At 40.4% G+C, this 16,177-nt stretch overlaps 1 protein-coding gene across 1 annotated transcript in view; it reads right to left on the reverse strand.

Moving 5' to 3' along the window:
* Positions 1–121: 121 nt before the first annotated feature.
* Positions 122–16,177, reverse strand: part of LOC119732831 — a 40,002-nt gene continuing 23,946 nt past the window's right edge. Inside the window, exons 30-49 of the mRNA XM_038206437.1 lie at positions 15,803–16,048; positions 14,679–14,819; positions 14,305–14,436; positions 13,658–13,783; positions 13,384–13,502; positions 12,561–12,798; positions 11,850–11,966; positions 10,694–10,813; positions 9,934–10,053; positions 9,255–9,347; positions 8,029–8,121; positions 6,777–6,878; positions 5,554–5,688; positions 5,070–5,209; positions 4,638–4,851; positions 4,259–4,349; positions 3,885–3,970; positions 3,120–3,412; positions 2,146–2,238; positions 122–175 (exon numbers count right to left, since the gene is read on the reverse strand). Coding sequence (XP_038062365.1) covers positions 122–175; positions 2,146–2,238; positions 3,120–3,412; positions 3,885–3,970; positions 4,259–4,349; positions 4,638–4,851; positions 5,070–5,209; positions 5,554–5,688; positions 6,777–6,878; positions 8,029–8,121; positions 9,255–9,347; positions 9,934–10,053; positions 10,694–10,813; positions 11,850–11,966; positions 12,561–12,798; positions 13,384–13,502; positions 13,658–13,783; positions 14,305–14,436; positions 14,679–14,819; positions 15,803–16,048 — 2,753 coding nt within the window. The remainder of the gene's footprint in view (positions 176–2,145; positions 2,239–3,119; positions 3,413–3,884; positions 3,971–4,258; positions 4,350–4,637; positions 4,852–5,069; positions 5,210–5,553; positions 5,689–6,776; positions 6,879–8,028; positions 8,122–9,254; positions 9,348–9,933; positions 10,054–10,693; positions 10,814–11,849; positions 11,967–12,560; positions 12,799–13,383; positions 13,503–13,657; positions 13,784–14,304; positions 14,437–14,678; positions 14,820–15,802; positions 16,049–16,177) is intronic.

Here is a 16,177-nt window from a genome sequence, read left to right on the forward strand (position 1 = left end):
AAAAATGCACCATTTCAAATCATTTTGAAATGTTATTGGTCTAATGAATGTAAACTCAGCTATTTGGATGAATATATATACATTCTAACATCAGATGCCAAAGTTAGCTTGTGACCTCAGTCTAGCGGTAGATCATTGGATTGTAAGCAACACGACCCACTGTCCCATCATCATCCTGTGTGAATCAAAAACACGATCAAGGTATATCAAGAAATATATCGCTTCAATTAAGATTTGAAGGTTTGCACAGAGTTTGTGTGGTTGCAGCTCTGAGAAGAACTTGTGGAAATCAACGTTTGGAGCCGATCAGAAATGAGAATAAACGTTTGGAGCAGTTCAGAAATGAGAATAAACGTGGAGATGTGACAGCTGTGACTCAATTAGACCTAGCTGAGGGGGGGGGGGTAGAAGCTCAACGTTTGGAGCAGATCAGAAATGAAAATAAACGTGGATGTGTGACAGCTGTGACTCAAGAGACCAAGCTGGGGGGGGGGTGGAAGCTCAACGCTTGGAGCAGATCAGAAATGGGAATAAACGTGGAGGTGTGACAGCTGTGACTCAAGAGGCCAAGCTGGGGGGGGGGGGGTGGAAGCATAACGCTTGGAGCAGATCAGAAATGAAAATAAACGTAAAGGTGTGACAGCTGCGACTCAAGAGACCTAGCTGAGGGGGGGTGTGGAAGCTCAACGCTTGGAGCAGTTCAGAAATGGGAATAAACGTGGAGGTGTGACGGCTGTGACTCAAGAGACCAAGCTGGGGGGGGGGGGGTGGAAGCTCAACGCTTGAAGCAGATCAGAAATGGGAATAAACGTGGAGGTGTGACAGCTGTGACTCAAGAGACCTAGCTGAGGGGGGGGGGGGTAAAAGCTCAACGTTTGGAGCTGATCAGAAATGGGAATAAATTTGGAGGTGTGACAGCTGTGACTCAAGAGACCTAGCTGAGGGGGGGGGGGGGGTGGAAGCTCAACGCTTGAAGCAGATCAGAAATGGGAATAAACGTGAAGGTGTGACAGCTGTGACTCAAGAGACCTAGCTGAGGGGGGGGGTGGAAACTCAACGTTTGGAGCTGATCAGAAATGGGAATAAACGTGGAGGTGTGACAGCTGTGACTCAAGAAACCTAGCTGAGGGGGGGGGGTGGAAACTCAACGTTTGGAGCTGATCAGAAATGGGAATAAACGTGGAGGTGTGACAGCTGTGACTCAAGAGACCTAGCTGAGGGGGGGGGGGGTGGAAGCTCAACGCTTGAAGCAGATCAGAAATGGGAATAAACGTGGAGGTGTGACGGCTGTGACTCAAGAGACCTAGCTGAGGGGGGGGGGTGGAAGCTCAACGCTTGGAGCAGATCAGAAATGGGAATAAACGTGGAGGTGTGACAGCTGTGACTCAAGAGACCTAGCTGAGGGGGGGGGGTGGAAGCTCAACGCTTGGAGCAGATCAGAAATGGGAATAAACGTGGAGGTGTGACAGCTGTGACTCAAGAGACCAAGCTGAGGGGGGGGGTGGAAACTCAACGTTTGGAGCTGATCAGAAATGGGAATAAACGTGGAGGTGTGACAGCTGTGACTCAAGAGACCTAGCTGAGGGGGGGGTGGAAACTCAACGTTTGGAGCTGATCAGAAATGGGAATAAACGTGGAGGTGTGACGGCTGTGACTCAAGAGACCTAGCTGAGGGGGGGGGGGTGGAAGCTCAACGCTTGAAGCTGATCAGAAATGGGAATAAACCTGGAGGTGTGACAGCTGTGACTCAATTAGACCTAGCTGGGGGTAGAAGCTCAACGTTTGGAGCAGATCAGAAATGAGAATAAACGTGGAGGTGTGACGGCTGTGACTCACGAGACCTAGCTGGGGGTGGGGGGGGGGGGGGGGTAGGGGATGCTAGGTTATAAATGAGGCATGTCAGTGTAGTGGATAGAAGCAGACAAGGAGAACACTGATATTATTTTATTTTATCTGTCACCTGCATACTGTCTGAAATTTTGAGTTGCCCCTAGTCCTTTCAGAAGCTCACATATACAAGAGAGATTTGTTATATTTGTTAAACTTACTCTTATTGCCCTCTTCGCCGTGGAAATCGTTAGATCTTATCTTATATGATTTATATCTGTGTATTTCTACATCGATAATATCTTCATATCGACTCACCCTCGGATCATCAAAATGTTGGTCATCCTGATCGAATTCCTCCGTTCCGGTCACGATGTACGGTCTGATGAAATCAGGTCTGCTTGACAAACCCTGACAACAACAAAAAAAGAACAAAATTCATGCATTATTTTTTCCCCGAGAGTAAATAAGTGGTCGGACTCTATCTCATGAGTTGTACCTATCACAAGTCAGACAAGAGTTAAAGGGAATGACAAATAACAAAGAAATGTGACTTAACTTGGGACTGGAGGACTTCTGATTGACTTGTGCACATATTTAAAGGAAGCGTGATCTTGTTACGTCTTAACGTCTTAACGAATAACCAATGAAAACTCTCACCTCCAATTTGCCACTCGTGAACAAAAAAACCCGAACATGCCCTGGATGGCACATGCACAACAACGTACAAGTTGAAGTAAGAAATCCACTATGGGTTTTGAATATACATGTAGCACAATTCCTTGAAGAACTTTCTCAGTACTCTGTCTTGTACTTGATTCATTCAAAGGTCCTCACAAGTCCATCAAAAGTCAATCACAAGCCATGAGTCTCCAGTCAAGTCACAAACTATTTGGGATGGACTTGTGATGGCCTTGTTATTGACTTTGATGGACTTGTGATGGACTTGTGATGGACTTGTGATGGACTTGTGATGGTCTTGTGATAGACTTGTGAGGGTGTTGTGATGGACTTGCGATGGACTTGCGATGGAATTGTGATGGTCTTGTGATTGACTTGTGATGATCTTGTGATGGTCTTGTGAAGGTCTCGTGAAGGACTTGTGATGGTCTTGTGATGGTCTTGTGATGGACTTGTGAAGGACTTGTGATGGACTTGGGATGGACTGGCGATGGACTTGTGATGGTCTTGTGATGGACTTGTTATGGTTTTGTGATGGACTTGTGATGGACTTATACATGTGATGGTCTTGTGATGGTCTCAACACAACTGTGCCAGTACTGTAATCTTACCTGCTGTAAGTACGATGAACGACTCATAACATTCATCAGGCGATCCATTTGAATCTCCTCATCTCGAATTGCTGATGTATCATGGCCGTTATCTTGGTAATAACTCTGATCGGTGTATTCAGACAGACCATGATTGATCCTCGGATTGTCAGGTTTTTGCCGGCCGTGAGTAGATTCGATAATATTACGACGTCGTATCAGAAGACAGAGGCACAGAGGTATCACTACTACTGTCAGGAAGAGAACAACGCATGCAACAATGATGATGACGATTACTTCAGTTGATAGGCCACCTGGAATAAAATAAAGATTGAATTACACTAAGGCCAAAAAAAGGCTTCGGTTTTTGGTATGGAGCTTGCCCCAAAGTGGTGCGGCGACGCAGGTTTTTTTCTCCCTACTTTTGTCTTCTTCAAATGTCGGCTGATAATGCAGATGACGCTTCGTTCCCCTTAATTTTGTCTCTCAAAAATATCATTCAGAGTGGAGCTTGAGGTGACTTTAGTAAGGCCAAGGCTTGAAAATTCTGCACCCACTTACGATCTCGACCGACACGAACATTCTTCCCAAAGACTAATGTGACTGTAGCAGAGTGATTGGGACATGGCCTAAGAGTCTGGAGTCTAAGACTGAGTCTGAATTACTTGGCTATGGCTTGCAATTACACATGCGTCTATGATAGCAGCCATAGCCATTTCCTAGAGTCGCCTGGGTGACTGTCAGCCCTAACCATGTAATTCAGAAGCAGCCTGAGGCGATTTTCACCTGGTGACTCTGTTGTCGCTGTTGGAACATCAGTGGGGACTGGAATGACTGTTTCGCAGCGTTCGCCGGTGAATGAAGACCCACAACTAAATTATGAAAACAACAAATATCATTGGTTAAGATGAGCACATAAACTTTACAACAGATGGGACAGGAGTAGATTTCTTATATTACTCTAAATATCAGAAGATCAAACATCCAACATTGAAACAAAGACTTTTCACCGCTGTTGCTGATTAAACTTACAATGAATTTAATTACCACATTCAATCATATTTCAAACTGGTTGTTCAGGGTAGTAGGGCTCAATCACCTTTGACACAGGTTGATTAAGCACCTGTATTGCTTGATAAGTCATGATCATTGTTGATTACCTGCAGGTATAGGTGAACATAGACACGTAGTACCCTGACTTCATGCACATTGCACCATTCTGACAATAGTCTGGCGGACAATCTGTTACTTCTGAAAATATTCAGAAAATATTTCGTCTGAGAAAGTTGATCATCAGCTGCTTACTAAAAGGCTTATGTAATGAAGAATCCTTCCCTTGTACGAAGACAATTTTCTTCTGATGGTTTTAGGTTTGTCCAAAATTCACACACACACAAAACAAACAAACAAAACCCCCGACTTTAGTGGTACTTTGCCAGGCATAAATGAGTAGTAAATTGACTGATTGTCATCAAATATTTCTTAACTTATTGGTGCTCAAGACTCTCTTATATTAAACCAATAGAAATGAAACCTTACCATTGACTCGAAGTGCTAGTGGATCAGTGGTTATTGCTACGTCTCCATCGGTCAACGGTCTGTTTTCTAACAAGACTCTGTGTACATCAGTTGTTGATGGCGCAGCTGGGTACCGTAATACCATGGTAGCAACAACACTTCCGTTTTGGATTGAAACACAGTCTGCGGATATCACATCATTGGTTACTTGGTCCTCTCGCAATCGCCTTTCAACCTGATTGAAATGGCATGAATGACAAGCCCCAAGTTATTAAATTCATCATGTGAACTTTGTCCAGGGTTATAACTGAGTCAAAGTCATGTGTAGGAATGAACAATGACAAAATTGTAGCTGAATTGAATTGTCTGTGACGTAACTTGGGACAGGAGGACTAGTTATCGATTCAATTCAACTCTGTGAATGATTATGTTCTTTATTGTATACTGTCCGACCCATTGAAAACAGCAACTTACCAGTCGTTTATAAAGGGCTGCTTTGGCTCTGAATGCAGAAGACCACGGATTGATGTACACTGACCGGTATGTCTCTGTCAACAATGTTATCACCACAGTAAGAGCAAACCTTCGTCTGTCTGAAAAATAAAGTACAACATGGTTAGATAACGGAGAATCAGGTTGTGTTGTAGTCGAGGAACTTGCGACAGGTCACAAGTATCTTCACATCAGGGAAAAACAATAACAAAGGAACGTCCTTGTCACAGTCCATTTGAATCAGCTTGTGACTTGACTGGATGACTTGTGTTCTCACTTTTGACAGACTTGTGGTGACTTAGCTAAATCAATGGGAATGATCCAACAGTTGACTTTAAAAAACCTTCATCAATGAGATGTTAAAAAAATTAGTTTAAAACTAGATTTTTTTAAAGACAGCCAGACGTTGAGTTCAGTGTGTTTTACTTCACAAGCTTGCCCTTACTTTCGCATGCGGCTCCTTCCATGAAATATGCATCGTATGTGCGACACTCGCATGTGAACGCAGTATTTGATGGGACACAGTAATGCCCTGTTGTATTATCCGAGCACCGGTCACTGGTCAAACACACATTCGAATCTAAAAAAAGGAATGCGAAACATGTTATCTAAAGAACAATCAAGCTCTCATCTGTGTCCTTGCTTTTAAATTTAGTAATATTTACGCTGTGCTGAAACTACAGCAGGTTATCTGTCTGCCAATAATTATCTAGGGATATTGGATTATTTTGACAGATATATTAATCGGACCCCTTTTACTTTGACTTTGTAATTACTTACTGTTGAGTACCATGGTATAAAACAGTGGATGTGGTATTTCCTCCCAATCAAACACCTGGTAATATACAAAATTTGCTTTTGCTGCCTTTTAAGAAATGGACAACTTGGGGCAATTTTTTGGTCCAAAAAGCTTTTTTTTTGGGGGGGGGGACAATTTTGACGTTGGTGGCGCCACTTACACCCCTATTATACTATTCAAAAATAGGCCACATACATATCACCAAGGTCAAATTGTCAGTCAAAAAAGTGCCCCCCCCCCAAAAAAAAAAAACCACTGGGTGCGCCACTGAATTGGGGATTAGCATTTTATAGCAAATATCGTTTCACTGATTTTTAAAGTTTGTGTTCATGGATGCTGGAAAGAACAACAACAAAGTTCTGGTAGTGTGGTTACCTGCTTCCCTGACCTAATGCCTCAGACGAAATGGAACAATTTACAGAGGTCAAGGGATTGTCAGGTCAGGGAACCAGAGTAGCTGGCAATGTGCCCATTCAAGTATGCCGATTGCAAACAAAACGGAGATTAATTGAATTCGGTCAACTGGGGCCAGTATTTGAATTAATATTTTTCCAATGATGGTATGGTCGAACCATTGTTGGAATATGATACAAAAATCTTGAAAACTACAGGCACACTGATTTCACAGGATGCTAGAGACTATTATTCGCTTACAGTTAAGTCAGGTATTTGATAATAATTTGTCAGTTTTTATTCTAATTCATGATTGCAAATGGTGTACATTGTCTTTAAACATGCAAAATACAACATAAGTCTTTTACTGATGTTCGTATGAACTAAATAAATGTAAAATAGCACCAGTTGTAATAAATTCACAAAATCCATCTAAACTAATTTCATTTGACAGTTGTACAAAAACCCATAATTACCTTGACACAGATCCCCGCTGTGAGTCAGAGGACAAACACACTCACAATACTCTTCGTCTAAAGTGCCTCCGTTCAGACAGCTAGCTGTTGTCAGTGGACATTCTAACAAACATACAAATCAATGATCTTAATTGAAATCTTACTTAAAGAAATACGTGTAAGTCACTGAGTGGAGTTTTTGAAGGGAGTGTTTCCAATTGAACAAATATTCCTTTCACTTTTTGACTTTCAATTTGGAGCATACATACAGTGTTCTCAAGGTACTCCCAGCTTCAACAATGTGTACGTTATAGACTTACAATAGAATAACTCTTGTACAGCGCATTGGGACCTTGTGTGAAGTGCGCATTGTAAGCACGGTTTATTATTATTATGCTTATTATTATTAAAAATATATGTTCAGACTGGGTTTCACGTTGTGTGCTTTGCGCCCCTTGGGTGTAACAAAATCATATCTTACATCACAGTAGTCAGCAATTCTTAAATGAAAATTTGATTTGGGGAGAATGCAAAATCAATCAGGCGGCAACTCAAGGTTTACCTGAAGGGTTTCTTGGTCATTGGCACAACTCGATTTCTTAATGCCTACCTGTGCAATTGTTTCCAGTCCATGATGAGCTGCACCTGCACTGACAAGAATCTGGATCTCTGGTTGCACCGTTCCCACAAGTTATCGAGCACTCTGCAAAACAAAAAATTGAGCTGAGTAATTTCAGATATGTATATATCGCCATGGTGATCTGTCTGGAAGAGATAAAATTCAACATTAGGTAAAAACTGCCTAATAAACTTAGTGAAATGCTGAACACGATGACAGGTGGTTCATCTCGTACCCCCACCATCAGGGCTACGATTTGGGGTAAATTTACAAAAGAAATCCACAAGAAAATATTTGGCAGAGGGTTTAGATGCCATCGAAGCCCCAGATCAACTCAGGGTCTACGGTATACATTATTTTCCTTAAAAAGGCACTCCTAAACAATGTCCTTTATTTTTTTTATATAAAAAAAACAATTTGAAAAAAAAAGAAATAAGAATTCTCACTTAGGTTTTACTTAATTCAGAAATTATTTTCATGTAGGTTTTTTTTTAATTCAGAATTCCTAAAATCTACAGAATCTGGATAAATCTCACTCCTGCTCATTCACCAATCTCTGATGACCTGTAACTGCTATCAAATGATTACTTACTGATTGTAGTCTTCGGGATTTCTAGAACATCAAAGTATTGATATAACTGGTTTTTGGCATACCTGTGCAAGTATCTCCAGTCCATGGTGGGCTGCACACACACTGGCAAGTAGCTGGATCTGTAGTTCCTCCATTTATGCAAGTTAACGAACACTCTAGACAAGACAATCAAAATGAATGTTGTTGAGATATGCATGGCACAACAATTAATTCTCCCTGAAGCAGTTGACAATCAACTCTTTGAAGAAGCTGGGTACTCCCAGCTTCAACAGTCCGTGTGTTACAGACTTATGCAATCGGACTCGGCTTCGCCTCAGGTGCTATGTGCCCCTCGTGTGTCAAAAAGCCACATCCCACTGTCAACAATTGTTAAATGATTATTATTAGGCCAAAAAAAAAAAAAGTCGGTCTCTGGTCAGCGCGCGCGTCGATTTTAATCATGCGCGTCGATCTTTTAAAAAAATTTCCAAAAATGTTCCTCGGTAGCTCAAACAGCGCCCTCTATTTCCGCACCTCCTCAAGTTTGTTTACCAAAGAGCACCAAGGAATGGCAAATTGCACCAAGGCAAATGATCGAAAGCACCAAGGCAAATTATGGAGGACACCAATGTACATGAGGACACCAAAAAAGCAAAATAGTACCCCACCTTGTTCCAAGCTTGAAGAAAAAAGAAAAAAAAGCCGCGTGGCCGCGTCAATTCCGGAACTTTGGTCTGACCAGAGACCGATTTTTTTTTTTTTTTGGCCTTAGTGGAGAAGGCGAAATCAATCAGGCGGCAACTCAAGGTTTACCTGGAGGTTTTACAGGTCTTCCATGTCATCACAGCATTGACACAACTCGTTTCTTAATGCCTACCTGTGCAAGTATCTCCAGCCCATGGTGAGCTGCACATGCACTGACAAGAATCTGGATCTCTGGTGGCACCGTTTATACAAGTTGAAGAACACTCTGATAAAAAAAAACCCAACAAATTGAGATAAATACTGTAAGATATGTGTGGCACTGCGATGAACTGTTTGGAAGAGGTTTGAATTCAATTAGGGCTGTGTTCGAGTAGCTCACTCGGATCAACTCGGGTAAAAGCAGACGGATTAGCCACGAAAGCTGTGCCAATCGAAGGTGGGACATCATGATTCCCACGTGATGTCCATAGCCTCGATCGTAGCCATTGACACACGCCCTTTTGGGGCTGAGTCTTACCATTCCCTCCCCCATGGCCTTACTGTTAGATTTACTACCTCTCTGTCAATCGCAAAAAGTCACAAAGTCGGGCTGGAATTAGCCTACCTGTGCAAGTATCTCCAGTCCATGGTGGGCTGCACACACACTGGCAAGTAGCTGGATCTCTAGTTCCGCCATTCATACATGTTAACGAACACTCTAGACAACACAATCAAAATGCACGTTGTTGAGATATGCATGGCACAACAATCATCTCTCTGAAGAAGTTTGAAGTATGAATCCAATATTGACTTTTTGCTTGCGTTGGTGGGATGCAAAACATAACGACAGTTATTAATTTCAATTTAATTGCACCAACCACACACGTTGGCTTTTGGGTATTCCTGTCAAATTTAAGGTTACGCTTTGTTAACAAACTTAAGACTGTAACTTCATTTATTGAAAAATAAAGCTATTGCAATACTAACCGTCCTACAGAAATTAATCAAAATCTGCACCTCAAACTGCTTCCTTATTCCTTGGGGATTACCATGGCTATATGAAAACCACATCTGTGCCACATTCACAGAAACTTTGCACGACAATTCCCTAAAATTATCTCCCATTCATTTCAACTGTAAAGTTCCAGCATCCATACCAATTTTGGACAAAACTTTCTGCATAATAATAAACCCCATTTTAAACAATGTAAAACTCAAAATGCAGGGACCAACAAAATGTTTAAAAATAAAAAAACCGATGAAGATGAATATCAACTTGTTGAAAATGAGACAAATATTCTTACCGTTTTCACAGTTTTCGCCCATGAATCCGTCACCACACATACACGTATAGCCTCTTGCATTTACAAACTCATTGACACATGTTGCTGCATTCATGCAGTCATTGCTAAGCTCACAGGGAACTACAAGGAAGACAAATTAGAAAAAAAATATGCAAGACATACTTCAAACAAGCCTAATTTTCCTGCTACATGTATGTTCATAGAGATATTTGATAAATGCATCTTCATTGTGCAACCTCATGCCTTTGTAACTTTTGTATTACCTCTTTAATCAAAATCTGTATAAAACAGTATTACAGAATGCCTCTTAACCACAAAGATGTTATAATAACATTTAGAGTGTTACCAAAAGTTAGACATCCACACAATTGCAGGTTTGTGGCTTGCCTGGTGGAAGGGGAGGGTCAATTTTACCATTAAGTGGTCTTTTCATGTCCAAGAAACAGTTGATTATGCATGGAAATACACATTTGGGTAAATTAAACACGAATGTCAATCGCAAGGGGGGGGGGGGTCGTCCAACCCCCTGACCATCCCCCGTCAACTGGTCAGAGTCAATATATGTACCACTGGGACACAGACAATCTCTTGCTCGTCCAAATTTCCACTATTGAAGATTACACTGACCTTCAATGATCAGTACCATATTAAAATGTCTTGAATTAAAAGCTAGCTACAAGTTTTGATCAACTGGCCTTGCTCAGCCAGTGAAGGTTTTGCACAGCTGTCTACATTATACTGTTGATTTGAGGTACGTTACCTATCATTTGACACTGAGGTCCAGAGTAACCCAGAGCACATTCACACATATAGCCCGTCATTGTAGTTGAAACGACACGACATGTTCCGTCGTTCATACAGGGGTTGTTGCCACATGGTGCTGTAGGACAAACACAGAACGATATGGAAATGGGTTGAACTAGTATAAATGATTTAAAATGAAAAAAGAATAGCAGGATATCAGTTTGCAGTTCAAAAAATATTTTATTTCTTATCATTCTTTCCTGTAATAAAACCAAAGATTTTCCAAAAACTGTACAAGTGCTACATCTTGGAAGCTGTATGAAGCGTCAAGGGAGAAAATGATGCAGAATGTACAGAGGAGGGAGGAAAACCCTTGAAGCATATTCCCAGGGAAAGCCCTCGGAATCAGGTTAAATCCAATCAATCACCCAATCATTCCAACTGCAGCCTGGACGGGATGTGAGCCCAGACCATAAGGGTGAAAAGCAATGTATCCCTGCGCCAACCCAACTGTGGAGGGCTGTGGTCCAATGGTTACGGTGTTCGACTCACGTGCCGTGGTACGTGAGTTCGAACACTGATGGGGAACATGATGCTCGTGTTCTTGAGCAAGGCACTTTACTACAATTGCCTCTCTCTACCCAGGAGTATAAATGGGTACCTGTAATGGTAGAAACCAGAATGCGCTGATCTCAAGCTGCTGCAAAAACTGGTTTCATGGCCGGATGAACATGGGCAATAATTGTGAAGTCTTTTGAGCCCTTTGCAATTTGTATAAAGCGTTATCTAAGCACTACATCAGTATTATTATTAACTCCTTAACATGAATGATACGAAAAAGAAATGTTCAGACCATTGAGTATTGAAGTACAGTCTTTATTAATGTGGGTCTAGAAATTGGATGGCTTTATGTCAAGTTTGTCTATTTTCAGTTTCTGTACACCACTCCTGCCTGTTTTAGAAATGGCCCCTAAAGGCCTGTTAACACTACACGCAGAAGCAAAAAGTGAAGCGAATTTCAAGATGTCAACAATTAGATTTTCATTGTGGGTTTGTCGTTACCTTAATGAATTCGCTTTGCACTGAAAGTCATGTTAAGTGTGAACCAGCCTTCAGAAGGAATGATTTTGGCTTTAACAGCCATTTTATTACTGACTATTTACAATTCTTACCAATTTCACAGTTTTTTCCACTATAGCCTGGCAGACAGGTGCATGTATATCCCTCGGGTAATACCGAGTTGTCATCAGCACAAGTTCCACCGTTGGTACATGGTGAGCTGTTACATTCTGAAAGCAGTACACATTCAATCAATTCATTAATAATCAAAGAGAGTACATTACATATACACAGTGTCTACCGGTGTAATGTACAATTGGATTCATCAAAACCTGCCTACCTAATAATCCGTTCAGTGATGTGGACTTCATTACACAGTAATCATTCAATCTGGACATATCTTGAATGTATTTTGAACATGTATATACTTCATTTATATACTTCAAGTGTAGGAATTGCATTCGGCATATAGGACAGCGTGCCCTTACTTTAGCTCTCAAAAGCATACAACACAGTACAATCTACATTTTCTGCAGCATTTTATTCTTCTATTCTTATTTTGTCATAATTACAGGTCTCTCGCAAATGACGTAATTTCATACAGACCAACCACTTGTATCGGCATTTTGAGCGTCAACTTGCATAACGCGCAACGGCTGCGTCGTATTTCGAACACATTTTGAGCAACAAGCGCGGGTGTTTGGAACATTCTCAACACTTCGCAATGCGTGCTTGATTGCGAAAAATACACAGTTGCAGTTCTTTTACAGAGATGGCCGTCTTTTAGAGAGACCTGTTAGGAAACACGGTCCTTTCCTACTTACTTGGATCCCCGATGATGAATGTTGAGCCGACCAGCCTATGGTCTGGAGCCAACTGACCTCCACTGCTCCCTGTCAACTGACTCAGGAAGGGCTGGATGATGGTCTGCTCTGGCTGAGACATGTTGAGATTGATGACCAATCTCAACAAGGCCGTGGAGTCAGTGAGGAGTGATATCTCAGAGATGACGACATCGCCCAAGTTATCAGACAAATCCGAGGACCGGAAAGCAGCTTCAATCTTAACATGGAAATCAAATTAGCAAAATATGACGATTGTTAAAAAAAGTGTGTGAATGAAATGGAGCTCTCTAGATGTCAGTGACATTCTTGTGAGATTCTGTTTAATACCTTGTAAAAATGTAAGGCTTAATTGGGCAAGTCTCTGCATAGGGTGGGCAAGTTGGAGGATGCATCAATTCAATGCTAGAGTGTTCATGGCTTGTCTGAGAATTGCTTTGGTTATAATGAAGAATCATAACAACTGACTTAAGATGAAAACATTGACAATCCTACAATCCAACTGCAGTCATTTGAAGTGTTAAACATATTAATTGTATTTTTTTTTTACATGTTACAGCATAGCATTGACCAACACTTATTATCTGAAAAAAATCCATAAAATCTTTCTTATCTAAATTACCATTTCATAAAAGATAAAGATTGTCCCCTACCAAAGATCAGAAATACCAATTAAAACTAACAAGCAAAACACGATGATTACAAGCAGATACACAGGAGCATCACTGAAAAGGAAGAGACAATTTGAAGTGGACAGAAATGTTTGTCTCAACAGTGAAATGTTCCATCCACCCTGCATACATACCGCATCTTTTAACTCTGTTCTGTATTTCAAGTAGTTGGTGACAAGATTAAAGCCGTTCCCACCAACCAAATCCCCACTGATGATATTAAACACAGCCGACGCATTGTATGAGACACCACCTGCCAAAATGATAATAACTTTTCAACATTATTCACTTTGATGGACACAAAGATTCTCTGTAAGGACACGAGAACATATGAACCAAAATTGACGACGTTATGTTTCATGTTTATTAACATATCAATGTTATACTTGAGATGGCAGTGAGACTTACTAAGACATTCTGAGTTTTGCAGATAGAATCCCATTCTACATGGACAGTCATAGCTGCCGTGTAGATTGACACACTCCGTATTGGCTCTTGACACACATGCAGCCGGATCCTCACATTCATTCATATCTACAAAAACACCACACAGATATCAAGCAACACATGTACATAAAAACATCTATTTCAATTAAGAAAAGATGAAGACTTTCTTATTGTTTTCTACGGACTGTTAAATGTACATTATCGGAAAAGAGTGTATCTTGGTCTAATCCCAAAACTACGAGATAGTGGTTGGCAGTTAAATCTGACTGATTCTGGGGTATGGCCAAATAATTTAAAGGTTCTTGTAGCCTACTGTCCTCAGCTGTCCCAAGCTCAGAATATATGATATATGATTTGATTGATTCATCGGGAAAGTAATACAGTGTTATACGATGTGGAACAATGTAATGCAGTGTCATACAATATAATACACTGTAATACAATGTAATGTAATGTAATACAATGTAATACAAAAATATAATGTAATACGATTTAATGTAATGTAATACAATGTAATGCAATGTAATCCCATGTATACAATGTACAATGTAGTACAAGTATTATTGGTTAAATAACATCAATGTAATTGATATGTTTGGTTGTCTTACCGATACACTGATTCATGTCATCCTTTACAAATCCAAGCAGACAATTGCATATGTAACTACCATCATCAGTGTTGTTGCATTGACTCACTGATGGATCACATGAATCCAGATTCAGAGAACACTCATCGATGTCTGGAAATTAAAGGAATCCACTAGAATTAGTGACCAATTTAAGAGTGGGAATATATTTAACTAGAAGAAAAACTAATCCACTTTTTGTGATCCAGGCTAAAGAAAACAACTGGAACATCGTCAAATTTGTCTTGTAAATGTACATGCACTCAATTTTACAAAGTCAAGAATAAAGGAGATAATTCAACAGACAAAAAAAAAGGTGAGAACTACAAAAGATGAGAAACAGTGTTGTGATTTACCGTCACATTGACGTCCTGGTAGCATTCCTGGAGCAGACACGTATCCATTCATGCAGGTACATGTATAACTACCATCGTTGTTGACACAGTGAGCTCTGCCTGAAGCACAGTCATGGCTTTCCGTCATGCATTCGTCAACATCTAAATGCGAGCAAAAATGAATTCAAACAGAAGTGTAACTTTTGGTTGTGAAGGCATATATTACTACTGAAGATAGGCCCGTACAAATTTGCTATTTATCGAAATTTTTCAGGATGAGATATAAAACACTTTAAAATCCACTTTTTAAGAATTCTTACATTATTGTACCTCTAGTTTTTGAATACTTGTAATACTTTGCGTAGAAATGTTTTGTAATGAATGAACATGGTAATACTAGTGAAGAGTTACAGAAAACCACTTAATTTGCTATAATACGATCTGCTAAGGCAAGTTCATACTCAATACAAATGTGAACGCAAATTTGTGTGGTCACTGCAAGTATTCGCGCTGCGACATCACAAATATTGAGCACATTTCAACTCCAGTGGAGTTTGCAGAGAATGGTTCATGACGTCAATGTTTTTTTTTTTGGCATTCGCATTTGAGTGAAGTATGAACTGGCCGTTTAAAGATGTGTTTGTCTGTCTGTTGGTCGGTCTCTCAGGCTGTTTATTCAACTGTTCCCATATATGTTGGCAATTCTCTCTTCAATCTTTTCAGTGGTTCCGATGTGTTGTCATTGTTTCAATGCATTGTGATATATGTAAGGCATACATTACGATCATTCTTTCATCTAATATGATGTCTTCAATGTAGAGTAGACTATATTTTCTCATTGGTGCATTGGTCAAAATTTAAAGACGGGTGTCAATGAAACAACTGATCAAGCTTTAGCACTGTTAATGCTGTACATTATGAGGAAACACAATATTCTGGATCTGGATTTAATTCAAAAGTTGCAAGTCATGACACAATCCCGAAATCAGCATTCAGGACATGAATCTCATTCAGTCGATTGCTGATGTTGCACACTGAATTTTTGGATAGATGCAAATGGTTTACTCATTTTTTTTTTTTATAATGGAAGCGTATATTTTTGAAGTTGCAAACTTGAAAACCTATGATAGAGGTAAGCAACTAACCTTCACAGTATGTTCCGTTGCCTTGGTAACCAGAGTCACAATTACACTGGTAACTCCCTTCGGTGTCGCTACACGTTGCTAAGGAGTGACACATATCTGGGTCCTCCAAACATTCATCGATGTTCATACACAAGACACGTCCATCGCCATGGAAACCAGTGTTACAATGACAGGTGTAACTACCAGCGTTGTCCAGGCATGTACTGTTGGCTACACATAAGTGTCCACTCTGACACTCGTCAATATCTGTAACAATAACAAATAAACATGTAATCACTCTCAAGGGATAATTGTAAACTCATTTGTGGTGAAACACGTCTTGCAAGGGGAGATTCCCAATTCACCAAAGGACTGTAAGATTGGTAATAATGCTAG

This window comes from Patiria miniata, unplaced genomic scaffold, assembly GCF_015706575.1.
Source record: "Patiria miniata isolate m_02_andy unplaced genomic scaffold, ASM1570657v1 HiC_scaffold_1, whole genome shotgun sequence".
Lineage (NCBI taxonomy): Eukaryota > Metazoa > Echinodermata > Asteroidea > Valvatida > Asterinidae > Patiria > Patiria miniata.